Source organism: Camelus bactrianus, chromosome 20 (genome assembly GCF_048773025.1).
Source record: "Camelus bactrianus isolate YW-2024 breed Bactrian camel chromosome 20, ASM4877302v1, whole genome shotgun sequence".
Taxonomy (NCBI): domain Eukaryota; kingdom Metazoa; phylum Chordata; class Mammalia; order Artiodactyla; family Camelidae; genus Camelus; species Camelus bactrianus.
This window is the reverse complement of record NC_133558.1, coordinates 24,486,727-24,513,139: the sequence shown is the minus strand read 5'-3', so window position 1 is coordinate 24,513,139 and position 26,413 is coordinate 24,486,727. Positions and strand designations below refer to the sequence as shown.

General features: G+C 51.4%; 1 protein-coding gene across 2 annotated transcripts in view; it reads left to right on the top strand.

Moving 5' to 3' along the window:
• The first annotated feature begins 1,814 nt into the window (after positions 1-1,814).
• MDGA1 (MAM domain containing glycosylphosphatidylinositol anchor 1) overlaps positions 1,815-26,413 on the top strand; it is a 56,910-nt gene continuing 32,311 nt past the window's right edge. For both annotated transcript variants that reach the window (XM_074348605.1, XM_074348604.1), the window contains exon 1: positions 1,815-1,947. In XM_074348605.1, the coding sequence (XP_074204706.1) occupies positions 1,881-1,947 (67 nt within the window). In that variant the 5' untranslated portion in view covers positions 1,815-1,880. The remainder of the gene's footprint in view (positions 1,948-26,413) is intronic.

Below are 26,413 nucleotides of genomic sequence, written 5' to 3'. Positions count from 1 at the left end.
GACTCCCGGGCGGCGCAGACAGCCCTGCAGACCGACAGCAGGCGATCGGCTCGCGCTCCTGCAGAACCCTGAGAGCCCCGGGCTCCCCGGCCTTTCTCTTCAGTCCCGCCCCCCAAAAGTGCAAAACACTTACAAAGTGTACAGTGCCCCGCAGGCTAGACTAGAGTCCCTGGGGCGATCGGCTGTGCTAGCCCAGCGAGCTTACTGGGATCGGTGCACCCGGCTCGGGCAGCGGGTCTGGGTGAGCAAGGGCGGGCGAAGAGCGGGTGTGCGAGCGCGCGGCTGCAGAGCCCGCGCCGAAACCTACGTCCCTTCGCCACTGTCCTCGGGATAGATGGATCCATTTCTGCTTCCTGACATTTTCCTGTTTGGGGTAGGGGGTGTTGTGGGGGGGGGGGCGGAGAGAGGGAGAGAAGGAGGAGGGGGAGAGAGAGAGAATGAGACAGAGAGAAAGAGAGAGAGACACACACACACACACACACACACACAGAGAGAGAGAGAGAGAGAGAGAGAGAGAGGAGAAAGGCAGTCTGCTTCCCCCAGCCCTGTTTTGTTTTCTCTAATTGGTCCTGGGGGAGGCGAGGAAATTGGACAGAGGCTGGGCCGGGCGAGCTGGGCTGCCTTTAATTGGCTCCTTTTTTTTTTAACTGGAGGGGAATCAAACAGGAGAGCGAGCGACAAAGGGTGGGAGAGCGAGAGACCGAACGAGAAGACGCGAGGAGGAGGAAGGAGGGAGGAGAGAGGGAGGTGGGGGGAGCGCGGAATGAAAAGCTCCGAGAGGGGAAAAAGCAGCACAGCGAAACCCAAGTTGCCGAGCGAGAGGAGCGCTCCCGCTGCCAGGAGCCCAGCGGCCGCCGCGCCCGGGAGCCCGGCGCGGCCCCGCCTGCTCTGGGCCCCCGCCCGTGGAGGCCGCCGGGCGGGGGCGGGGACCGCCAACTTGGGGCGCGGCGCTGCCCGGCTCTCCCGAGAGCGCCGAGCCCGGGAGCGCCACGGCCGTGGCCAGACGGTGGGAGCCGAGCGCGGCGAGCGGAGGCGGCGAGCGGCTCTCTCGCCGCAGCCCCGGCCTCGGCGAGAGCGCGAATATTTTTCAAACGACTCAAACTTTCCTTCTTTCCCTGCGTTCTGGGGTTTCTCAGAATTTCTCTATTGGAATGGAATTCCTCTATTGATTCCCGCGGGGCGCCGGGGCTCGATTCCGCCCTTGGGCTTCTCTGTGGCTCGGCTAACTTCGCGGACCCAGGGACTCTTGGCTCCCGCCCCTCGGCGGAGCCCAGCCCGCGCTGCTCCCCGGCTCAGGAGGGCCAGAGCCGGGGCTTTTCGCCTAGGAGAGGGTGCACAGCCTGGCACCCTTGGGTCTGGCCATTGAGCCTCCAGCACCAGCCGCAGGACTGGAGACAGCGGATTAACCCGAGCAGAGACCCGGCCTCCCGCCCCCGCTCCGCGGAGGGGTATCCCCTGGGCGGGGAAACGACAAGTTTGTCGTCTGTGGCCTGTTGGATCCAAACGCCTCCGCCTCCGCAGAGGGGTTCCTGGCGCCCAGAATCCCGAGAAGACAGCCCTGGGGACCGGGGGCGGCTCGGCGGCCGGGCTACTCGGGCCGGGGCGCTGGCTGCTGAGCCGGGCGCGCCGAGGCACCCGGGGCCAGGCCAGCGCCCCCTGCGTCCCCACGCGGGCAGCGGCCCCGCTGGAGGAGAAACCCGGGTCGCCGCTGCCGCCACCGCCGCCTCCTCAGTCTCCTGGTCTCTGTCGCCGCCTCCTCCCCCTGGGTTGCCTCTTGCGGAAGGGCGAGACGTAAGGGGCATCGCGGGGCCCCGGCGTATGAGCCCTCCGCCGCCTCTCGGGCTGCGCCGCCTCGCGGGGATGAAGCACGGGCCGTGAAGATGGAGCTGACCTGCCTTCTACTTCTGGCGCTGATCCCCTTCCACTGCCAGGGACAAGGAGTCTACGGTAAGAGCTCGCGTCCCGCTCCACGGCGGCTTAACATCGCGAGGAAACTTTGCAAGAGGCGCAAAGTGCGCGCTGCTCGGGTTTGGTGGGGCCCCGGGCTCGGACTCTGGAATGAATGTCCGGGCACCCGCCCTTTCCCAGAGCGGGAGGAGATCGAGCTAGCTGCTTCAGATGAAGCACGGAGATAGGTCGTAGGGTCTGGCATGAAGCCGGGGATGCCAGGGGGAGGTAGTACCCACTTTCCCAAACCTTGCCAGTGGCGGGAGTGACTTGGAACTCTCGAAAGCACCCAGTTGGTTCGGGAGATCCTGACAGACCGCAAACCGGGGTCTGGGGAAGCGACTTGCACCGAAACCTCGTCCTACCCTGTCTCGGCCTCCGGAGTGGAAGCCGAGCGATGCACGATCCCGAGTTGCGCCCGGCTTAAGGGCGAGCTGGCTGCCAGCACCGCGGCCTGGCAGTGGGCTCGCCTTCTCTGCTCTCGCTCGGCTTCGCTTCTTTTGCTCGCTTTTTGACAGCCCAGGCGGAGGCCGGCATCCCCTGGATCTGGCTTCTAAGAACCCAGAATCCTTCTTCTGACCTCTCCTGAGCCAGTTAGTTCTTCCTATCCCCGGTTCTCAGCTACAAAACCCCAGCCCCACCTTCCTTCTCCCTGAGCACACACACATTCAGCCACCGTCCCCAGGAAACGCAAACACTGCACGCACCCATCGGGCTGCGTGTTCAAACTCTGCCTCCTGCCACGCAGCTTTGCTACCGCATCCCCACGCCTCTCTCTCAGGCGCGGAGGAGACTCTGGTTATCCCTTCTCCCTTCTTTCTCGTGGGTTTTCCCAGGGAAAGGTCCCGGGAGCTGATATCATTCGTTCAGGATCACACGGGCTCACCCCTCTCAGGGACTCTCGCTCCTGAGTTCTGGCTGCCATCAGTGCACTGGCCCACAGCACGAAAAGTCTTTGGGGCAACATGGACCTTACTTTACCTTCTGACTGCAGGGTGGTCTGTGTAGGTCACTTTTTAATGATGTATAGCTGGAGCGGGGAGGATTCTCTTTCCCTCTTTCTCTAAGGTTGAGGGCCTAATTATTTGTCTTTAGATCAGGAGAGGGCTTGACCTATTCTGTTGAGGGGTGGGGGCAGAGGCATTGTCCCCTCAGCTGCCAGCCTCAAGTGCAGATTCTAAATGCTTCCTTCTAGGGGTGCCTGGCCTGCCTCCCTGAGCCTGGCAAGAGGAAGAGGTGTCCTGAGGGGTGTCTGGGAGGTGACATCCTTCTGGCCCTACACAGCTAGCTGGCTTGGGCTTTATTCCCTGGGTAGGCTGGCCCAGGCATCTGGCCAAACTCTGCTTCTTAATTAGTTTGTGTGTCTCTTACTGCCTGGTCCTTTACATAGGCCAGAAAGGGAAAGAAGGAGGAAGAATGCAGCAGGGACTGAGAGAGGCTGGGTTGTGGGGAGGAGGCCGCTGAGTGGGTCCAAGAGACCTCGGTCTCCCCAAAGCAGAGGAAAGACATCAGGGTGTACGGGGAGGTCCTCTTTTTTTTCTCTTCAAGGTTTCCCTATACCTTTACTGCCTCCCTAAGAGGTGGCCCAAGGAGGGACCCACTGAGGCTTTTGCCTTCTCACCACACCCCAGGGGCTCCAGAGAGTGAGAGGAGCCCTCCCCATTTGCTGCTGTCCTCCACCGTGCTTCTCCCTCCGAGTGCCCTTGGGCAGATCTGGCAAGCCCATCTCCTGGCCATCCCTCTCCTCTATCCTCTCCCGCTTCTCCAGCCTTCTCCAGGGATACATGGGACCCATCTTGAAGAGGCCCCCCTGAGCCTAGCCTGGAAACCCCAGCAATGAGAGCTGGGGGTGGAGCAGTGGTCTCTATGGACCTTGATTCAGAGTACTTTGGGGCCAGAAGGCTTAAAAGTCCCCCTTTCTCTGTATTTTCTCCACTTCCTCATGTACTGGGGTCCCAGCTGCTCTCACTCAGAGCAAATCAAGGTGGGCTGGGTGCACTGGGGCCAACCTGGGTTCTTAGGTGACGTTCTTTCTACCTGCCCTTCAAGAACATGGCCCCTAAAATGTCTGGGGCCTCAGGGGAATTGCAGGATGGAAAGTCTTTATCAAGGTGGATGGAGAGAGGGGAAGACCTAATACGAGGAGGAGGGTGAGAGACTGCTGAGTTCCTTATGATGCTAGAAGCTTAGGCATATATAGTAGAAGGGAGAACCACTGTATCACAAGAAATAGTATGAAAAGCTAGTTCTTCTGCCCCCCCCCCCCGCCCCAAGCAGATAGAGCAGCTTGAGAAAGAGTAGGGTGTAGAGGGGAAGGATGGTCACTCATATCTGTCATTGAATGTCAGCACCCAGCATGGTGCCTGGCACACAGCAGGAGCTGGGCAAATATTTGTTGCATGAATGAAAGGCCATTGTTGGGGGGAAGTTGAGGAAATGCTTCTTGAAATTTTTTCTCCCCAAGAAGTCTGTCTAGGATGGCCTCCCGCAGGGTAGCAGGGTCTCTTTGAGAGTCTCTGCTTAGGGAGAGTGACAGAGTCCTAGGCTGGCAGCTGTAGGGAACCTCAGCTACCCTGGCAGTGAGGAGGGAGGCAGAAGGTTTTACTCAAGGCACAAAAGAAAAAAGTGTGCCCTGGGGAGGGAACATCAGCATCTTTCCAGAATGTATGGCTGAGGGAGGGGCAGGCTAACATGGAAGCTGAATTGAGGAGAGAGAAGAACAGGATGTGGAGGGTAAACCCAGCAGGATCTGGCCTGGGCTGTGGGTCTCTGCTGGTGGGAAGTACATGCCTGGAACCCTGTGCTCGACTTCCCTCTGGGTGTCCTCTTGTCGGCTCTGAGGTCCACTGTCTGCAGTAGGGCTGGGGAGACACTCTCAGTCTGGCCAGGTGGCTTTGCTCTTCTTTGGGGCACAGATGCTACAGCAGCGGAGCACTGGACCAGATGGTCCAGTTGGAGCCAGTCCCCTCTTCCCTCCCGCCTCCCAATCTCCTGGCCCACTTTGTTGTACTTCAGGGTGGATACTGTAATCTGCTTTCTGGCAAGCCAGTGGGATGGGCTGGCTAGGTCTCTGGGGCAAAGATAGTAGCCAGGTGATGGAGGAATATTCTGCGATTGGATAACATCAGAGAACACCCCCTCCTCCATCCTGGCTTCCTCTCCTCCTCCCATGGCTTCTGGACTTCCAGCCAGTGTCAGGTCCATGGGACTCCTCTCCCTTACAAAAACACAACAAACCCCTGGATTATTTAATATGCAGGAGTGGGAATTGACATTATCCTTAAGACAGGTTGTTTGCAACTTACTGGTGGAAGTCAAAATATTTCACCAAAGGTGTCATCAGAAACTACTATCCTATGCTAATTTTTGTGGGAACATGAAGACAGATGTTGAATAATTTGACAAGAGCAACATAGCTTACAGAATTATCACCAAGTCAGGTTTTTTCCCTCCTCTGAGGGGTGCGGAGAGGGCATTTCAGAAAGTGTGTCTCCCAGTGCCATCTTCTGGGTGTTGCTCTGGTTGTGGGCACTCTCTGGATTTTTCATTAGAGTTTCTACCCCATGCCTTGAAAACTGGCTTTCCCCTGGAGAAGGAAGGCATTGCATCAGGAACTCTGGCCCCACAAGGCCAACAGAAGGCTTGGGATTTTCTAAAAGCTCTCAAGAAGGTCCCTGCCTCTGTCCCGTCTTCCTTCTCAGTTATAGAAACTGCATGAGGGAGAGAGAGGGCCTTGTGTCCACAAACCTACGCTGTTCTGTTTGCATTGTCAGCATTGTCTGCACCCCTCCCCAGGCCCTGCCCTGCTAAGTTGAAGTCGTCCCCTGAGCCAGTCTGAGAGCTCCCCAGGCCCAATGCCAGGCAGGAGAACCCCCCTTCAGGTCAAGAGCCACATGATGTCCCATCCTTCACTGCAGCCTGGTAATCTGTGCTTCCTGTCTGGGAGGGGACTCTGGGGAATGGGGGAGGGGTGGTTAAAGACGATTTCATTAGCCAGGAAAGCACCTTTGACGGGCAGGCTGGGGCCATGCCAAGGGCCTACTTGTAATTGGCCAGGCCTGGCTGTGAGCTCCTGGGGCCAGGGTGGCGAAGCTTCGTTTACAGCCTGGTATTAGCTCTGCTTTGCTGGAACATGAAGGGACGGGCAGGGGGCTCCATAGGGAGAATGGAGGGAGCTAATCACAGCCGCCAAGGCCCAGCAAATGAATGATGCAGGAAATCAATACCTGGGGGCGGGAGTGGAAATCCGGGCAGTGGTAGCAGCCACCGCTTCTCTGGCTGCCCAGGAGGCACGGGCAGGCCTGAGAGGAGTGAGACAAAAGCAGGAATGTGGGACCCGCCCTCTCCCCAACATCCTCCCCTCTTCCCCTTCATCTCCCTTCCTCTCCCTCACTCCTACCTTTCATCTCCTTGTGGCTGGGCTCAGGGAGGTTGCCGGGGAGATGCCTCACCCAGCCATAACAGAGGACCTGGGAGAAGGGACCTTGGACTTCTCAGTCCTGGAGAGCCCTTCCTCGCCCTGACCTGCCTCTGGACACTGGATGCTGACAGGCCCCAGGTGTGGGGATATGTACCTGGGGACCCTGCCCTGTGTGGCTGCACTGCCACTCCAGATGTGGCCAGCAGGGGGAGGGCTTGGCTGCCACATTGCTTCTTGCCTTTCCTGGGCTCCATTGGCCTCTCGCCTCCCAATAGGATAAGAGTTATTCCAATTCCTTAGCCTGGGGCCCATCAGACCTCCTTGGGGCCTTCTGAAGCTCAAGACCTCCTTCCAGCTCCTGTGTCTCCACTCCAGTGTCCTAGGGCATTCACCTGTGGCCAAAACCACACTTCCTGCACCCTAGCCTGGAGAAGAGCTCTCTGGTGGGGCTTGGCTGAGTTGGCTCCTGCCTGGGCAGGGCTGTGTGCAGAGCAGGGGCTCGTGACTTGGCAGAAGTGACTCTTTGTGAACCTGGGTGCGGCCCTTCTGCATCTTTCTCCCCAGTTGTCAGAAGACCTTGCTTTGCAGGCACGTAACTGCTGATGGTTGGAACTAGGTATTAAGGGACCCCAATTGCTTTGAAATGCTGATTTGGAAGGCAAAAGCAATGCTTAACTCAAAGGAATGAACCATTTTTTTTTTTAAACAGTACAATCTCCCCTTTCCACAAGTCTATGCGTATCACGTGCTCTTTGCAAAAACAATCGTAGAAAACATAAAAATATAAGGAAGAAACTCACTTGGCATTTTGCTCTGCATTTGATGGTGATTCTTTCAGGCATCTTTCTGTGCAAAGAGGAATGAACTTTTTAGGGAGAATCGTTGGTTATAACTACAATATCTTATAGGTATGTAAGTGCCGTGTGCATTGCCAAGCATTTTCATGCCTCTGCCTCCTTTGATTCCATAACATTCTGAGAGGTCAGCACAGCAGGTCCTATCGTCCCCATTTAATAGATGGGGAAACAGGTTCTAAGAGTTTAAGTGATATGCTCAAGGTTATACAGCTGGTAAGAAGTGGCTGGGAGACTTGATCCCAGGGGATCTTCTGATTTGGGTATAGGAAAACAACATGGTGTTCCTCTCACCACTCATTAAATATTTACTGAATACCTCCCTTGAGCAAGGCCCAGTTCTGAGCACTGACAGGGCTACCGAGATAAATAAGATGGAGGCTCTTCTCTCAAGGAGAACAGGAGAAGAATCACAGACAAGATGGTGGTTCCTGGAAAGATCTCGATAAATGCCATTTGGCAAGGGCAGGTAAAAGGCTGTGGGAATTTGAAGGGGGCGGAAATTACTTCCAAGGCCTTGTGGAGGAGGGAGCATTGGAACTGGTCTTGACAAATGGAAGTGAGGACTGAGAAGGGCATTCCAGGTGGAGTGCTCATTGTGGCAGAAGCTTGGAGGATAAAGAACCTGGTGTGTGTGGGGAAAGTGAGTCGTTCATTTGGGCTGGAGCATATGTTGAAAGGGAATCAGGATGGAAAAGAATCTAAAAAGAAAAAATATATATGTATGTATATGTATAACTGAATCACTTTGTTGTGCACCTGAAACTAACATTGTAAATCAACTACACTTCAATAAAAAATTTTTTTAAAAAAGAAAGTAAATCAGGGCAGTTAGAATTGGAACAGTAAAGGAATAATACTAAAAATTGCTAATGTTTAATGCCCAGGCAAAGATTAGGAATATATATTGTCCTCTTTAATCCTTACCACAGTCCCTTAAGAGAGAGTCATTCATCAGCCCATTTTACCAATGAGTAAACTGAGGGCTCAGAAAAATGAAGTTACTTGTTCAAGTGGCAGAGCTGGGCTTGAACTCAAGACTTGCTGATTATAAAGCCTGTGCTTGGGTGGAGTAGGCTGGAATCTTGGGTTTGGGAGATGATATTGGTAGGGTCTTGAGCAGGGGAGTGGGTTGATATGAGCCCAGGTAGCTCATATCAGGTCAGGTAGCCATGCAACTGTATGTTTGAGGAGGCTGTGTTCAGGAGGAAGGAGACATCAGGAGATCCTGAAGTTGTCTGGGGATGTCTTAGTGAGAGCTTGCTCCAGGATGGTGGCCATGAGAATAGACAGGAGGGATTGGGTATAAGAACTGCAGTCTATCAACAAACATATGAGTGAAGGCTCTGTATGGGGTGCTTGAGATATTTAGTGAGAGAAACAGGCTCTTGCTCTCCTAGAGTTTACATTCAAATTGAGGGGAAACGGGTAGTAAACAAGTCAGGGAATATGTGTGTGTGTGTGTACATATATATATATATATATATATATATATATATATATATATATATATATATAAAATGATGATGAGTTCTATAAAAAAGGGTAGGCAGCTAAGGGAACAAGGAGTGGTAGACTGTGGTTTAAGTTCATATACAGTAGTTGGGAATAGGGGTGATCTTTGAGTAGGTGCCACCAGAGCAGAGACCCACGAAGGAAACCTCATGGATATCTGCAGGAAGTGTGTTCCAGGTGGGAGAATAGCCAGTGCAAAGGCCCTGGGGTAGGAATATTCCTGGCTTATTTAGCAACAATGCGGCATCCTGTATGGCTGAAGCAAAGTGAGCCATGGGGAGGGGAGTGGGAGTTGGAGTTAGAGAGTTAATGGGACCAGATTGTTTGCAGCCTTGAAAGCTATGTAAGGACTTTGGATTTGATTCTGAGTGAGGTGGGGGCCATGGGAGGGTTTTGAGCAAAAGGAGGGACATGAACTGACACCTTTTTAATAGAATTCTTCTGGCTGCCCTGCAGGGAATAGACTGGAGGAGGTTGGGTATTGAGGCGAAGGATCCAGGCAGAGACTGTTACAAAAGGAGAGAAGTGAGACAGTACAATGATTAGGTCCTGACAGTGTTTCAGAGCTCAGGCAAAGGATAGGAGCTGAAAATGGCTCTGAAGTTTGGTGTTGAGAGGCTTGGCACATAATGGCAACGAGGTGGAGCAAAGGTCATGGGAAGTCAGACAGGTTTGGGGCAGTGGAGGGAAGTAGATAAATGCCTAGACTTCTGGATAAGGAACTCAGGTCTGAACCCTAGCTCTGCCCCGTGCCAGCTGTGAAAGCCTGAGAAATCACATCTGCTTTCAAAGCTGTGGCTTTTGGGCTTGTCAGACGGGTTTGTGATAAGCATGCAATGAGATGGTGCCTGGGACGCTCTGAGCACTGTGCCAGGCACTTAGCAAGGCCTTGCTGAATGGTTTTATTTGAATGACAATGCCAGTGTAGTTTGGAACTTCATGGGATTCTGGTGCTGGGATGTCTGGGAGAGAAGCTGGTGGAGCAGGTGGACATGAGTGTTGGTGCTCAGGAGAGAGGTCCGTTCTGAAGAGGTAGATCTGCATGTCTGGATTTACGATCACAGAGCGATGTGGGTTGACACCATGAGGTGGAATAAAACTGCCACAGAAGAGAGAGCAGAGTGAGAGAGGAGGCTGGGCTGAGACCAGTGCCCTGGGATGGGAGGAGGAAGAGGAGCCAGAGCAGGTGGCATCAGGGAGGTAGGAGGAGACCCAAGAGGGGACAGGGACCGGAGAGCCAGGGAAGGGATAGAGTCCATGGGAGGAAGGGTCGTCTGAGGTCGAGGAGGAGACAGAGTAAGGACCATCTGGGGACTGGGAGGTTGGTGGGGAGGCAGCTGCAGCACAGAGCAGGGCTCATCAAGACCCAGCTGGAATCCTCTGGGGATTTTGTGAAAGTGCAAATTTTGATTCAGTGGGTCTGGGGCTAAGCAGAGGTTCTGCGTTTCCAACAAACTCCTGGGTGAGGCCAATGCTGCTGGCCCCTGGGTTGCTCTTTGAACAACAAGGGCAGACAGGAAAAATGATTGTGCTCAGATGGGAAGACTTGGGTTGGAAGGCCAGCCTGCTGTCTCTGGGGGACCCTGGCCCAGTAGCCTCACCTCTCTGAGCCTCAGTTTCCTTATCTGGAAGGCTGGTTCAGGCACGCCCACCTCTTGAGTTTACAGAGGAGCCTGAGTGATATCACTTTGTAAATTCAAAGGCAAACTATGGGGGCTCTGTTTCCTGAGAGCAGAGAGAGTGGCAGGCAGATGGTCGGAAGCCCCGAGTGTGGGTGGCTTATGGAAGCAGGGGGTGCAGGCTGCGTTCTTGAGAAATGTTGCAGGCCAGGAAGGGTTAGAAGGGCAGTTCCCCTGCCCAGGCTGGGGCTTCTGTCTGTGAGAAGCTGGGGCTGCAGGGGTGGATGACCTCTGTGGGGGGTGGTGACATGGGTGGCCATCGAGGGTGCTGCTTGGCTGGCTTGGAGATTCCACCCCAAACTCTTCTTGATTCCTTTTCAGTCCCAGAAACTCGGCCTAGGTAGACTGATTATCTGGAGGGTTGGAAGCTGTGTAGAGAAGTGGTTCTCAGCCCTGGCAGCATGTCAGAACCACCTGGAGAGCTTTTTCAACAACATATGCCTGGCTCCGCCCTCGGCCCTCCTGAATCAGAAACCCCGCAGGCGGCATCAAGGCAGCTGTGGTCGGAGAGCTCTCCAGTTGATTCTCAGGCACAGCTGGTATAGACAGTGCATCCGAATGAGTCAGGTCCAAACAGATACCTTCTTCCCTTGGGCTTTCTGAGGGCATTTCTGGGTTTTCCAGATCACTGCCCAAGCTTTGTTTCAACCCATTCATCTGGACCCTGGGGTCTTAAAAAACCCCAACTTATTATTCTTTAAATTATGAACAAGGGAACTTGCAGTTTAATGGTTCTAACTGAAAAGTCCATGTCAGGAGCTTGGGAGACTGGCCTCTCTCCCTGCTTTAACCAGGGAATTTCTAGTCCTGAACCTAGCGAGACTGAAAGAAACAGCCCCAGAAATGTTGTTTTCATTGATTTTCAATAGGTAAATTCTGTTACCTTTTTGAAATGTGTCCCTTTTATTTATTCTCCTCTCTTTTTGGTTTAGAGAAAATGAAAATTTCAAAGCTGGACCACATCGTAGGAATTCAATGTAAAGTGAGTTACTAGTTTAATGAGTACCTGCTAAGGGTCTGGGAGGGTAGTGGGTACTGTGGCTGCAGAGGTGAAGGACACCTGCCCCTTGGGAGCCTACAGTGGAGTAGGGAGAATGTCATCTTTTCCAACATTCTAGTTTTCCAGATGGAGAAGCTGAGGCTCAGCTTGAGGAACTTGCCCTAAGCCCTGCAATTAGCAAGTAGTGGAGTCAGGATTTGAACTCAAGCCTGCCCAATGCCAAGTCTAAATGCCTGCCTACTTCCTGAAATGTGAAGTTCCTGAGGGCAGGACCTGGCCATGTTTTTGTTCTCCAGCCTGTGCTATGGAGGACAGGTTGGCTGATGGGGGCAGTATAAGGATCCTTAGTCCCATATGAGTTGGGAATCATATTCTGTTGTTAGAAACAAAGACCTGACTACAGAGTCTTCAACAAATTAAAGTGACTTTTATAAAAAAAAAACTTCTTTCAAAATTTTAATTAATTAATTATTATTTTTTAATGGAGGTGTTGGGGATTGAACCCAGGACCTTGTACTTGCTAAGCATGTGCTCTACCACTGAGCTATACGCTCCCCACTTATAATAACTTCTTATGATCTTTTATACTGTTTGTACTTCCTATAGTGAAACTCCTTTTTAAATCCTAATATTGGTTACTGGTACCTTCTTTTTTTTTTTTTTTTTTTTTTTGATTAGTCATTTTAGGGGTTTATCATTGTTTTGTCTTATCAAAGAACCAAATTTTGGATTTGTCAATCCTCTGTGTTGTAAGTTTGTTTTCTTTTTCATCCATGTCTACTCTTTAAAGTGGCTTTATTAAGTCTAGAGGTAGGCTATCCATGGCTGCTATGGTGGCTCCTCAGTCACTAAAGATCCAGGTCCCTTTCATCTTGTTCTCTCCTTACTGTGGTGCTTCTCAAAACTTGCTCCATGTTAGAATTACCTGGGAGTGTTTAAAAATCCTGATGCCTAGATCGTACCTCATACCAATTAAATTGGAATGTCTGGGAGTGAGAACCAAGCATCAGCATTTTTTTTTTTTAAAAGAAACCCAGGTAATTCCAATGTGTAGCAAAGATTATGAACCCCCACCTTAGAACATTTTGCCTTAAAGTCACTAAAGGGCTGCTGGGGCTTAGCCATCATGACACATTCCAGGCAGGAAGAAGGGAGGAACATTTAAAAGGTTGAGTCATCTACCAATTGAGTCAGCTCTTCCAGGAATCCCCTCCCAATGATGTCTGCTTCCATCTCATTGGTCATTCTTAGATGAAGACAGGCTGAAAAATATAGCCCTTTAGATGGACACATTCTCACCTAAGAGAATATCAGGTTTCAGTTATAAAGAAGGGGAGATTGGATGCTGGGTAGGTAATGAGCAGTCTTTACCACAAATCCCCACCTCAGGATCAGTTGGCATTTCTTGAAATGAGAGGATTTAGATGAATGTGAACAGCTGCTCTTCTCCACATCTCCCCCTGCCCTGCCACCCTAGCTCAGGTGGGCTGGGGGCTCTGTCTGCTCAGAGTATGCCCAAAAGAAACCTTAGAGAAGACTGAGACCCAGAGTAGGGAACAGGCTTGCTTGGGGTCACCTAGATATTCATGTGAGGATCCAGCTTCCCATCAGCTTATGCTGTCTCCTCCTCCTCACCCCAACACCCTGTTCATTCACATTTCCATGAGGCTGTTCATTTCCACTGGTTGATATCTTTCCACTAGCAAGTGGCTTCTTTCAGTCCCAGCTTCAGGAGAGCTCTTTGGGCCCTCCTGATTTTGGGGAACAGAAGCTGAGGGACGGTGCTAAAGGCCATGGGGCAAAGAGTGTGGCAGAGGTGATCTAGCTCATCTTTCTGCCTCTCAGCCCACACCCACGTGACACCAGGCAACCCCACTGCTGTTTGTTCAATGTCTGGTCCTTGGTTGGAAGTTCTTCTCATTGTTTGACCTTATTTCAACTTCTATAATATAGCCTCTCATCAGAAAGTTTCAGGAGCTGAGGCCTCTGAGTTGAACTTGAATATCTTCTTGGCCCTGAGACTTTCCCTATGTGATTCTCAAGAAACTCTTAATGAAGGCACTTTCCCCCATCTCTGAGAGGGACATCAGGAGGGTAGAGGTGGGGACAGAGAGAGATTCTGGTGGTCTCATCTACCAGGGTTTGGTTCTGGTACTCTAGTAAAATGCAGGGGGCCCTTGGGGAGGTCAGTTTATCTCCAGAAAAATACATAAGCCCACTAGGCAAGGTGAAGCTCTGTGCTGTCACAAGACCTGGCTTTATTTTCCTTCCTGGAATAAAGCCACAGGGTAGATACAGAGAAGGCCAGGAGATGGGGCTTGAAAATGTGGCAAGAAGTGAGCTCAGCTGCCAACCAGTGCACTTAAGTGATCCAGAGGCAGATCTTTGGGACTGAGTGCAGGAAGAGACTGAGACCAGAGAAGGTAAGTGGCAAGTCAAGATCACACAGCAATTAGTGCCAAGGCTGAAGTTAAAAGTCATGTCAAGGGACTTTCCAGATGGATCGTTCTCATTCTCCTATATTTTGTGGGCTCATGAGAAGTCAGGACATGTCTGCATGGCATTTATAAGCTCATTTCATGCCCACATCTCTATAATCCTCCCTTCATTCCTGTAAACTCCCTTTCTTATTCCCAGGCCTCATTGCAGGATCTGGAGCTCACTCTGGGTGCAAGACTCCTGGTTAGATGTTAGAATCCATTAATGAAATGTCAGGGAGGTCCTGGGAGGCCCCCCCTTGTGGGTGGAGGAGGCAGCCAGCTTGGTAGTGTGCACTGAGGTTGCTACCAATCTCCATCAGGTCCAAGAGCTCTGTCACACTGCTTAAGTTCCACCTTAAAGTTATTATTCAAGTTAGCTGAGAGAAACACAGTCACTGTTTCCAGAAGGTTGCTCGGGGAAGGTTGCTCCAGCATCTCTCAAGCCTTTTTCCAGTGGCCCAGTTTGGTTGATCAGATGAATTGGATCTTAAAGCATTGGGATTCAGGCAAGGAGGTTTCCAAGGAATTGATGGGTGGAGATAGGGGAGCATGGTAAGGTATTTGATGTGTGTGTGTGTATGATTGTTAGGCAATATGATGGCTCTGGACTGTGGCCATGTGAAAGATTTAATAGTGGGCAACCATAGTGATCATAATTGGCTTGGACTCACAATCTTGGTTTGGGTTCCCCAGAAGCAGATCCTAAGATAAGGAGCTGAGTGTGGGTAGTTTATTTGGAAGGTAAGCCTGGGAAGCTCTGGTAGGAGAATGGGGACGAGAGACAGGGAAGCAAAGGAACCAATAGAAGGTGCGTTGTCAAGCCATTCACCACCATGTCCCACTAGGGACCTCTGGGACACTGTAAAACACACTTCAAGGTTATTCCACCATGGACATATGGAGTTGGGGCATGTATACTCTAACTCCCACCAGTCACTGGTTGAGGGCTGCCCCAGGGGGTGTCAACTTCCCACTACAAATGCACACACAGGCAGTGTGAGCTATAGTGGTCAGAGACAGCTTCAGGCAGAGAAGCAGGTGCTGGCTGGTGTGCACTGAAGAGGTTAGGGGAGGGGGTATGTGTAGTAAGGCACCGATAGCCAAGCTGTCTCCTGACCCTAACTGGTCAATTTTTTGAGGCAGAAATCAGTGGTCATAGGTGAAGGGTCATACCAAGCTCTACCTGCCAGTGAGCTTACCTTCTTTCCTTCTTCTATCTCCCAAGTCAGATCTGGGCTCCAGGTTACCTGGGGGAGTGTGTGTGTGTGTGTGTGTGTGCACATGCAAGTGCAAGCATGTCTGGCTTCACATAGCTAGGAGAGCAGGCAAGAGACATGAGAGGCTTTCTTCAGATCAAGCCAACGCACTTCCTTCAGGGGTATTCAGAGGCTGCAGCGAGCTCTCCCATCCCCTCCCGCCTTCCTTCAGCTCCCCTGTACAGCCATGGCCCCTGGCATTGCCCAGTGGCACAGTGGCTTCGGGTGATGCCAGGACGGCTTGGCACTGAGGGGTGCCCTAATGTGCCTGAAGCACCGACACCCTGTCTGGTCACTCCCTCACTTTCTCAGGACCTGAGGGAGCAGGGCCTGTGAGGCAGTCCAGGGTAGGGGTTGGCTGCATCCTCCCCCACAGTCTCCTCTTCATTCTACTGGAGCTGGGACTGGTAAAGGCAGTGGCTCCTTCAGGCTCCCCTGAAGAATTATAGAGCCAGGCTGAAGGGTGAAAGGAGTAATCAGTGGGGATCCCTGGCTGCTAGTGATCAGTGTGTATGTGTGTCTGTCTGTCTGTCTATGTATGGAGAACCATTAGTATGAGATAAACTGCTCTCACTGGGTACTTCAACAGGACTTTTTGTGCACACATAAACCCACATGGACATACATGTGCGGAAGGTATGTATACGTGTGATGATGCACACAAGAACATGTGTTCATGTGCAAGGAGTCATGTGTGTATGTGTGGGGGCATTGCAGACCTCTTTGGGGCTTCCCTGGGTCCACCTTTACCCCACAGGCAGTCTCTGGTCATCCTTGCCTTGGTTCCCAGGATGGAGGCGGGAACAGCATCCAGCACTCTGGGCCATTGGCCCACAGCTTACATCCATCCTGGGTTATAGCTGCCCCCAACTCCTAGGAGACCTGCAGTTGGGGGCAGGGGTAGGCCGAGGCTGGCCTGAAGCTCCTGGCTAATTTTCCTGGCCTCCATCGATCCAGCAGCTTCTCCTGAGTCTATTAGCAGTCGACGAGTGAAAATATCCCCCATCGCAAGCCCTGACCTGAGACAGGCAGGAATCTATAGCAATTTGTTCAAACAGAGGAAAGCGTTTCCCTCTGATTTGTATTCCAATTTATTCTAGGCAGGAAGGGGGTCAGGGTAGGGGGACAAGCCCTGGCATGGCTAGAGCTGGGCCCGGCTGTCCCCCCAGCCCCCCATGCCAGCCAGGGTGGCAGCTGGTGCTCCCCATGGTTCCTGGGTGGGGGGCTGAGGAGGGGAGGGTGGGCCTCAGCAGGGGGACGGGAAGAGAGACCTGCCAGCCTTCCCAGCAGGCCCTGCTTGGCTGGAGAGCTCAGTTGTGGATTTGGTTTTCGCAAAATACAAAGCCGCCGGCTTGAAGCCTCTCTCCCGGGCACTGGGGCCTGTGCCAGGCGTGCGCTCACCCGCTGCGCCCGTGCCAGGGTGGGGGTGGGGCTGGCCGTATGGACACAGTGGCCCCAGCTGGGCTGAGTGGCAGAGGGGCCTCCTCTTTTCCTGAAGCTCTCCCCAGCCAGCCTCAGAGGAACAGAGCTGCTCAGGCTCAGAGGGCAGCTGGCACCTTCAAAAGGTTCCTTGCGGGGCTGAGAGCCCATTACCATGGGAGCCCTGAGCACATCTGCCTGACACAGTGCTCAAGCTTCACTCCTGGTCTGAGCAAACTGGGGCTCACCGGTGTCCTAACCAGGAAGTCTCTTTTGAGCACCTACAACAACAACAGCTCCAGCTGATATTTATTAAGTACCAACGACTTGCTGGGCACTGGACTAAAATACTACCGAATACCCAGTTTTTGCAGAGTCCAGGCTTCCTCCTACACCTCAATTTCCCCACCCTCTGCATACTTATCATCTCCCTCACCCATCTCAGCTCAGTGTTTCTCAGTTTCTCCTGGGAATCCCCTCCCCCTTCCAACTGAGGGTGGCTCTGGTGACTGAGGGCCTCGGGACTGATGCCTCTGTGGCCTCCCTTTGCCAGACGGACCCCACAAAGAAGCTAATCCCCTTTCTTCTGGGTCGCTTCCTTTGGCCCCACCTTGCCTTCCCCTTCCCGCCAGGGCCCAGGCCTTGCAGAGGTGGCTCCATGGCAACCGGAGAGGAGGATTCTGGGAAGGGTCAGCCAAGTGGTCCTGCAGCTTCCTCCCTCCACCCCCTGCCCTCTACCGTTTCGTTCCCTCAGGCCCTTAGAAAGGGGAGTAACCAGAGAAGTTCTTCACACCGAGGTGTCAGTGACTAGCAGCTCTGAGGTCAGCTGTCGCACATGACTTGCCAGGCTCCATGACACCACTGAGGTCTAATTTCAGAAGCAAGCAACTAAATATATCAAAGTTGATGCATAATCATCTCTCTTGCTCAGGTGGGAGGGTAGGGAGGCAGTGTGGCCTGAGGGCTAGGGGCAGAGGCTTCTGAAACAGATCTGGGTTCAGATCCTGCCTCAACCGCTCACTGGCTATGTGATCTTGGACAGGTAATACTCTATGCCTCAGTTTCCCCATGCACAAGGTGGTGGTAATAATAGTGCCTTCCTCAGAGGGCTGCGGTGAAGAGGAAAGGGGGAAAGCCATTCTGAGTCCGGTGCCAGGTGCTGTTCAGAGGAGGCCCTGCTGAGTGAGCGATTCCAGAGCCTGGGCCTGCTCAGGAAGCTGCTGGGTCACAGAGCCTGCCACTAGGGAAGGGGCCTGTGAGGCTTCCTGTACAGGCAGGTGACATGATACTGGGGAAAAAGAGGGAGCGAGACCGCTACCCTGGCCCTAGAGAAAGGGTGGCAGAGTTCCAGCCCTCTTCCCATCTTCCTTTTGAGGAAGTTTCTAGCAAGCACAATCCCTTGGAGCTTCTTTATGAGTTGGGAGACAGGTGTTTTTGCACCCAGCCCTTTACTGCCACCCACATCTGCCCATCCCAGACTCTACTTTCCTCCTAAGAGGTGGGTCCCCCTCTCCCCTGTCCTTAGCCCCTAGGAGCCTCCTAATGGCAGTGACTTTTCTGTCCCTGGCTGTGATTGAACTCTAGCCCAGGTGGCTCCCCCATCCACAAGTCCTTCACTTTTCTCCCCTAACCTACTGGGTTTCAAGTCATTTACAAGTTGCTCAGAGGCTCAGCATTATAATCAGATCCTATGGTGTATGCCACTTATGTGGTTTCTAAAATTGTAGCCAAAAAAGGAGAGAAACCCTTCGGTGACGGAGAAAAAAATAATAATGAGAATACTTAAGCAGAGGGGCAAGTATTACACTTACTGATTTATAAATATACCTGATGCTAAAGAAAATACATTCCCAAACATTATGCTTCTAGATTTGACTCTTGGGGAAAAAAAGTTGTTAGGTTGTTCGTCCCTTTCAGGAATTTAACATGTTTTCCCTCCCATGAGTGTTTTCCTTTGAAAGGGACACAGAAAGAGAATGAACAAGTGACTATATAATATGTTAGTGCTGATGAGGAAGAACACACAAAGCAGGGAAAGGGATTGAGAGGGATGGTGACGGGGGCAGGTATGCTGTTGTAAATTGGGTGGTCGGGGAAAGCCTCTCTCAGAAGAGAGCTGAAGGAAGCCATGGAGAGAGCTCTGGAAATCTGGGGATGAGCAATCCAGCTGAAGGAGCTGCAAGTGCAAAGACCCTGAGGAGGAAGTGGGCTTGGCCTGCTTGAAGAACAAGGAAGAAAGCAGTGTGGCCGCAGTGGGGAGGAGGGCAGTAAAACACAAGGTGGGGATGGGAGCAGAAGACAGAGCGTGACTGGCTATTGAAAAAGCTATTGCTTTGACTCGAAGTGAGATGGGAGTCGTGGTAGGATTTTGAGCAGAAGAGGGACTGGATCTGACTTAGTGTTGTAAAGGGATTCCTCTGGCTGCTTGTGGAGAACAAGACTGTCCCAGGCAAGGGAGGAGGCAGGTAGACCTATCTGGAGGCTGCTGTAATAATTCAGGCAGGAGGTGGTGGTGATGGCTAAGACTAGGGTGGTATTGCAGGTGTTGGATTCAGGGTTAGTTCTGAAGGTCGAGCTGAGAGGGCTCGCTGGTGGATTGGGCATGGGGTGTGGGAGGAGAGAAGTCAGGAATAAGTCCCACGTTTCTGGCTGACAGTGTGTTGACACTAACGGGGACAGTGAGGAATGGCTTTCAGACCTGGGAGGTGTTGAGGGGCAGTATGTGGTGTCCTCCTGAGGTCAGTGGATATAGAGAGGGGCATAAAGCCCTTATATCTCTGCTTCCTAGTTTTTAAAACTTCAGAGCGAATCCTTCTCCTGCCTCCTGAGCTAGGGTGAAGGGCAAGCCTGGAGGAACTATGTAGGAGCTGCTTTAAGAGGTATCAAGCAGTCAGGTTGTGGTACCCATAATTCCACCCCACAGCTGGGTGGGGTGATGCCCAGGAACCCACCGTGGCCTGGGATGTTGGGGGATCAGGTTGCTGCCCCACCAGAGTGGTGGGGTAGGCTCTGCAGAAACACTGTCCTTCCCTCTCCAGCCCTTCTGTCCTGGGGTCTAAGGCCCCATCTGCTCTCAAGCTGCAAGATTGATTTTGCTTTCAGGGTTGTGATTGTTATCATTATCCACTTAAACAACTTCATAGGAAAAAAAAAAGGAACCCAGTGACAATCAAACATTAACCATTCACTCTAAATTCCCTGCCCATACCTGTCAATATATTTTTACATAGCAGTAAACAGTGGTCCATTCTGCTTTCTTGGCCAACTTTATCTCCTACACACGTCTCCTGGTATTGACTGAGCCTTTAGACCTGTCAGTTTAATGGCCACAGGGCACCCCCTGCATCGATGCGCTGGAGTTTGGTCACCATTTCTCCAGTGCTGGGCGTTTGGGCCGATGCCAATTTCTTCTTCTTCTAAATAGCTCTGCCATGAATATCCTTATGTGAATTACTTTTTCCTTTTAAATTATTTCCTTGGGGCCTATTCCCCAAAGTGAGATTGCCTAATAGGTCATAGGATAGGAACAGTTTTATGGTTCTCATTTCACACTGCCGGGTTGTGCTACGAAAAGTTTGAACCAGCCTTGTGCACAGCCCAGCCACAATGGATTTTATCATTTTAATTTATTTTCACTGGTTTAATAGATGCATTATGGCCTGCTTCTTAAGTTCCAATTTTCACTTCCCGAAACCCTATTTGGGTCTTTCAACACCTAATAATAATAAGACCTGATCTGTGCAGAACTTTACAGTTTACATGGCACTTTCTGATATGTCATCTCACTCTTCTCAACTATGAGCCTAATATTATTGGTCTCTGTTTTATATGGTGAAGTGGGGGTTTAGTCAAATTAAGTGCTGGAGTGGAGCTTCTAACCAGTTCTCGCAGGTTTGTTTGGAAAGAACTCCCACCCACCCACCACCATCCCATTCCTTCTGAGGGCCTAGGGTCCTCAGATGCCCATTTCAGCCTCAGTCCAGTGTCCCAGCCCCACCTTGGCTCCTACAGCCAGGCCTGTGCCAGGCCACGAGCCATGTCCTGTGCTTTAGGCTTGGGTCTCAGCTCTTGGGGGTGGGAAGAAGCCACTGGGCTTTGAGTCAGAGGGGCTTTGGGGGGTTTTTGCTTTAGCAAAGCCACAGCTCCGTCCATTCCCTGGCCTAGGGCTAGCCCAGGCTCTGCATTCTGGGTTGGGGGCCTGGATCTGGCAGTGTATCTCTGGTCCCAACCAGGATGCGCCCTATCCCTGGAGTTGGTCATGGGTACAATGGAGCCATGTTGTAAGCCTCAGGCTACAACAAACAGGGTCACTCAGGGCACATTGGAAGCCTCAACTCAGACTAGGGGGACCTTCTCATGGTGGACACATCCTGCAGTATGAGTTTGGTTTTATTCTGCTCCCTTCTAACTATACTTCTAGAGTCCCTACTAGGCAGCATGTACTGTGCTCGGTGGATTCCATTCTTATTATATTTAATACTCACAGTAGGGAGCATTCTTATGCCCATTTTACAGTCAGGAAACTGAGGCTCTAGGCTAGAGGGTTAAATGATTTGCCCCCAGTCACATGGCAGTTATTGCAACAGCATGAATGAGAAGCCCTGTGTCTACTTCAGCTCTGCTCCTCCCACGGGCTCTGTTCAAGAGGTATGCTTTGTGGGGTAGACACTTGGTCATATCGAGAGTCTGGGCTGCGGCCAGGGCCCAGCGCCAGATGAACTCCAGTGATGGGGTCTCCAGCACTGAGAGAACTTGGTGAGGCTGGGTAGCTGGGGCCTGCGCAGAAAAGCTTTACATGAGAAACCCCATGTCTATGGGCGCCACATCCCTGAGCCAGGCAGACTCAGGTCTTGGGTTCCAGAAGCCATTGTCTGCCCTGATGGGTGGTAGCCTCTCTTTCCTGCCATCATCCTGGATGTTCTCTCCTCCCAGTGATTACCTCTTTCTGTCCATGCTGATGATCTGGTCTCTCAGGGTTATGGCTCTTGGCATGCCCCTAAGTAGACCTCTTTGTTCAGTCTTACATTTTCCTCTTGCAGGCCCCTAGAATAAGTTCCCAGAGGGTCGCGGGCTATATGATCAAATGGAAAGAGAACTGAGATTTATTTACTAGATACTAATCATTATGTTGTGTACCCAATGTGATTTATCTCGTTTAATCCTCACAACCTAGAAGTTATTTCCACTAGAGCAGAGATGTAGTATTTTCCCATTTTGCAGATGAAGAGACTGAGGCTTCGAGAAGTTAAATAACTTACCCGAGGTCACATAGCCATAGAGGAGATAGAGCTCTACCTCCTGCTCCTCATACCACACAGGCAGCCTCTGAGACTTGCATTTACAGCCACGGCTCAAGCAGTGTCCAACTCGAGGCATGTGCCTTTCTATTTTCTCTTCCCTAAGTGTCCTGCCTACACTGGTTAGAGCTGCCCTAGGTCACCTCGTTGTTGAGAGTATTGATTCTGGTGGTCTGGGGCCCAACACGGAGAAAGTCCCTTTATAGTTTCCCCCAGGGGACCTCAGAGTCCCCATTTAGAGGGCTTTCCCAGTGTCCTGTCCCGACATCCCAGTGTTGAGTAGTTGTGTGTAGATTAGACTTCCAATGATACTCAGACAGTGAAGATTCTACGAGCAGAAGCTGGCAGTCTCAGAACCTGTGTGTCTTCCGATGGGGCCAGGATATAGGTGCAGCAGTGCCAAACATTCCCCAGCACACGGGCACAGATGGACTGGCCACCACTTTCAGCAGAGGATGGTTGTTAAGAGTGCCAGGCTCTGCCAGAAGCATGAGGGTCTGCAAACAGTATCAGCTCCTGAAAATGGAACCAATCCTTATACATGGGAGCGGATGCTGCGAGCAGTACCAGGCCCAGCATCTGACTATGAGAGTAGAGCTTGTTTTCATGCTCAACAGTGGGGAGAGACTGGCAGCCTGTGCCCTGATCTTTCAGCCGTGGTTGCTCTCCACACTCAGTGACAGTATCCTTGGACCCAGAGGTCAGAGATGTATTCACTTGGGTTGGGGAAAGATTTTTGCAGCCAAAGGGGAGGTCGACTGAATGTGGACTTGGTTTTGATGAGCCAAAAAGACCCAGTGCTGAGAGCAGAATTTAATGGAGCCTGCAGCAAGGGAGGACAGAGGTTCTTCAGGGAGGGGAGCTGCGCCTGATTTAGCTCTACATCCTGGAGCTGAGGGCAGGGAATTTCACACAATAGGTGCTCATGAAATGTTACAGAAGGAATCAGTAAATCAATGGCAAATTGAAAGGTGATTGTGTGTGCCCTTTGAAGAGGTGGGAGGCCAGGGAGCAAAGGGAGGATGGAGAGGGAATCAGCATGACCTGAGAGAGTGACCAGAGATGGACAGGGCAGGGTGTCCAGGTGCTTCTCCTCAAAATGACTGGCATTAAGGTGAGGCCAGGGGAGATGGCATAGGATAAGTGGGACTGTTTCAAATTGATTTTCCTAGCAAAGAATTAGAGCCTCCTGCAGACTCTAGCGCTCCTGAGAAGCCACCTGGCCCACCCCTAGGCCAGCAGCAAACCTCTGAGGACAGGCTTCAGCCAGCTCTGCAGACAGGGCTGTGGGGAGAGCAGGGTGAAGCCCTGCTGCAGCGAGCACAGAAGACATGGTTAATTTTCCCAAGAGGTCCACAGAAGAGGCACAAAGGATCATCCCCGGCAGAAGGAGGCTCCGGCAGAGCTGGCCAGGCACTTGCCCTGAGAGCTCCTTTTAGACCCGGCTGCCATTCTCTGAGCAGCTAATTAAAAGAGAAAGGCCTGTTAATATTTCAGCACTGTTAACTCTGCTAAATTATTAAGTGTCCATTTGCATTACATGCAAAAGAAGGATCGATAAACATGTGCGTACCAGTTGCTGGGAGGAGGGAGGAATGGTTTCTAAGGATGCTACATGGGACAGGTCCAATCAGTGACTCAGACTGTGTCCTGAATTCTGAGCCCCATGTCCTTAGCTAGGCACTTGGAAACTGGAAATGCATGGGGCTTAGCACAAAAGTCAGAGGCTCAGATGGACTCCAAACCAGCAGGGCATTCTTGGGCAAGTTACTCAACCTTGGTGAGCATCAGCTTCCTCATCTGACAAGTGGGAACAATAGACTTGATATGAGCAATAAATAAGATAATAGATAGATATAAAACACTCGATACAATGCTGGCACAGAGTAAGTCATTACTGTTACAATGTGTATGTATTATTATGCTACTGTTATATTATAGGTGGGGGGGAAGACCTGAGACACAACTCCAGCTCACAGCAATCCCTCCTTGCTTCCTTTCCACCTCTCAGCAGGCCTTTAAAGGCATCATTCTTATCACAGCTCTTCTAGACTATACACTTCCCTAGCACAGGGCCCGGGTACCATAGCTCTTATACCCGCAGTACCAAGCTCACCACCTCACACTCATTAGGATTTGTTGAATGACTGTCTGATGGAAGCTAGGACCAGAATATAGATCCTGATTCCATACTGCCTGACCCAGAACATTCAGGGATGCTTGTGGGAGGTGGTTAGTGTTGTGGTACCTGCCCTGCCATCTGATTCCGTAATCCAACTCCAAGTGGGGAAGTCTGCAGCATTCCCATTTTCTTCTCTTTCCTTGCCCTTCACAAGCTCTGCTCTGTTTGGAAGTTTCTCCAGCCTGTAGACACAGTTCCCCTAGAAAGAACACCAGCTCCTACTTGACCATGATTAACCGTTTAAAATTCAGGGTGGGGAGAAAAGCTGAAGGAAAGCTGATGGGGCTTTTAATCAAGGCTTTTAATCCCCTTTGCTGTCTGCCTGCCTTGTTTGGCTCTACCTCCTACTGTTGCGACCTTGTGCACTTAGCCAGCATCCCCCACCCCTTGGCTAGCAGCTGGGGAGAAAAATTCTCTGATGGGGGATGGAGATTCTTGACCGAATTCTCCTTCGAGGTTCCAGTGAGAATTCTCTTTGGAAGCCCAGTGGGCAAGTTGGAATAAGCCTTAACATGAGTCCTTGAGAGTTTGTGGCTTCCTCACTGGGCCTCCTGAGTGATGGCAGTCCCCGCCACCACCTACAATTTGGGGTGTACACTTTTGGAAGAAGAAAGGGGCAAGCTAATAGGTCAGAAGCATTCTGCCAGGGACTTGCCATTTCTGCTCAGCTGTCCTTACGACGATGACATCTCTCATGCTGCTTGGCTATTCTCAGCCAAAGGACTGGGGAGGGTCATGTTACTTGACTCCACAGCCATTATATTCTGTGAAGAAAGGCCTTTATGATCAAATACATTTGGAAAGCACTGGATTAAAACAAGTTACACAGATGTGTTTACTGCAGGACTTTTCAGAGCCTTTAAAAGTATACTCTTGTGTGCAGAGACTCCGAGAAGGAGTGAGAAGATGCAGCATCCCTAATTGGCTTATCCATGAGCACTTTATGGCACGTAGTTTGGCAGACACTGTTTTCCTTTTCCGTGGGGGTTTGTTGACAGAGCTCTGGAGAGTGAAATAGCAAAAGTCTCACAGACCAGAGGCTGGGAGACATAGTTGCTTCCAAAATCCTGTCCTATTTTCTATGCAACAACATGGTGTCAAGCAGTGATGAACAAATCCAGCAGGGCCTCTGAAATTCCCAGGGAGCTTGTGACAAATACACCCTCTGAGACCTGCCCTTGGAGAGTCAGGGCTGGTAGAGCTGCATGGGCCTGGGAATCTGCATTGTGACAGGCTCTCCAGATGACACAATGTAGGGGTGGGGGAGTCTGTGGTGGACAATGACCTGAGTTCCAAGCTAACTGGCGGAAGGCCTGGGTTTGAGCCCCAGCTCTGCTACTGTTCTCTGTCTGTGAGTGACTTGGACAGGACATTTCCTTCCACAGGCCTCAGCTTCCTTTTCTGCCAAAGGAGGCTAACTGGGACCTTCCCTTTCTGCCTCTTAGAACTGAGGCAAGGAGCTTGGAAATGTACAGTGGACCTTAGGAATGTATCAGGCCTCACCATCTGTGGCAGATAAGGCAGGATGCTTTCATGCAAAGGCCTTGCAGGCCCCCGGGGAAGTGGGTTTTTTGAGAGGAGTGTGGGTTCACTTATAGAATAATAACGCTGGCCAACATGCTTAGATGGCTTGCTATGTGCCAGACAGTTTTAAACACTTTACCTGAATTTACCTATTTATTCCTCTCCACAACCCCATTTTACACATGAGAAAACTAAGGCTTAAATAACTTGCCAAAACTCACAAAGTAACTTTCTGAAAGCTAGGTGAGTAAAATGGATGCTCAGAAAGGGCTCCATCCCTCGCCAACTCCTCTGAAGCCCTGCACAGCCTTCAACATGAATTTTGAACATATTCATGAAGCATCCCTACCGGTTTACTGTCTGCTTTGAGTGTCTCCACCCCTGGGATATAGAGGGGGCCACAGAGGGTGGTCTCCTGTCCCCATCTCTTGCTTCTATTTAATCATCTTAGGAGCTGTGGTTTCTTGACAGAACATATACTGTTTGGCCATATGTTTTACATATATTGTATTCAACCCTCACACCAGCCCTGGGAGAAGGCATTATTGTTCCCATTTTGCAAATGAAGAGGCTGAGGCTCAGAGAGGTTAAGTAACTTACCCAATGTCACCCAGGAATTAGTCCCAGATTGTCTGCTTTTTCCGACAGATCCCTCCTCTGCCCACTGCTCCTTTTGTCACGTCCCCCTGCCTTAGAGTCATCTTAGCACTTACCACACTCTGAAACCATCCCGTTCATTTCTGTTTCCTTGCTTGCCATCCTTCTCCCCAACAATGCTCTTTCAGAGCTGGTCCTTGTTTGCTTTTCATGACATTCTCCCTAGCATCCAGCACAGTGGCT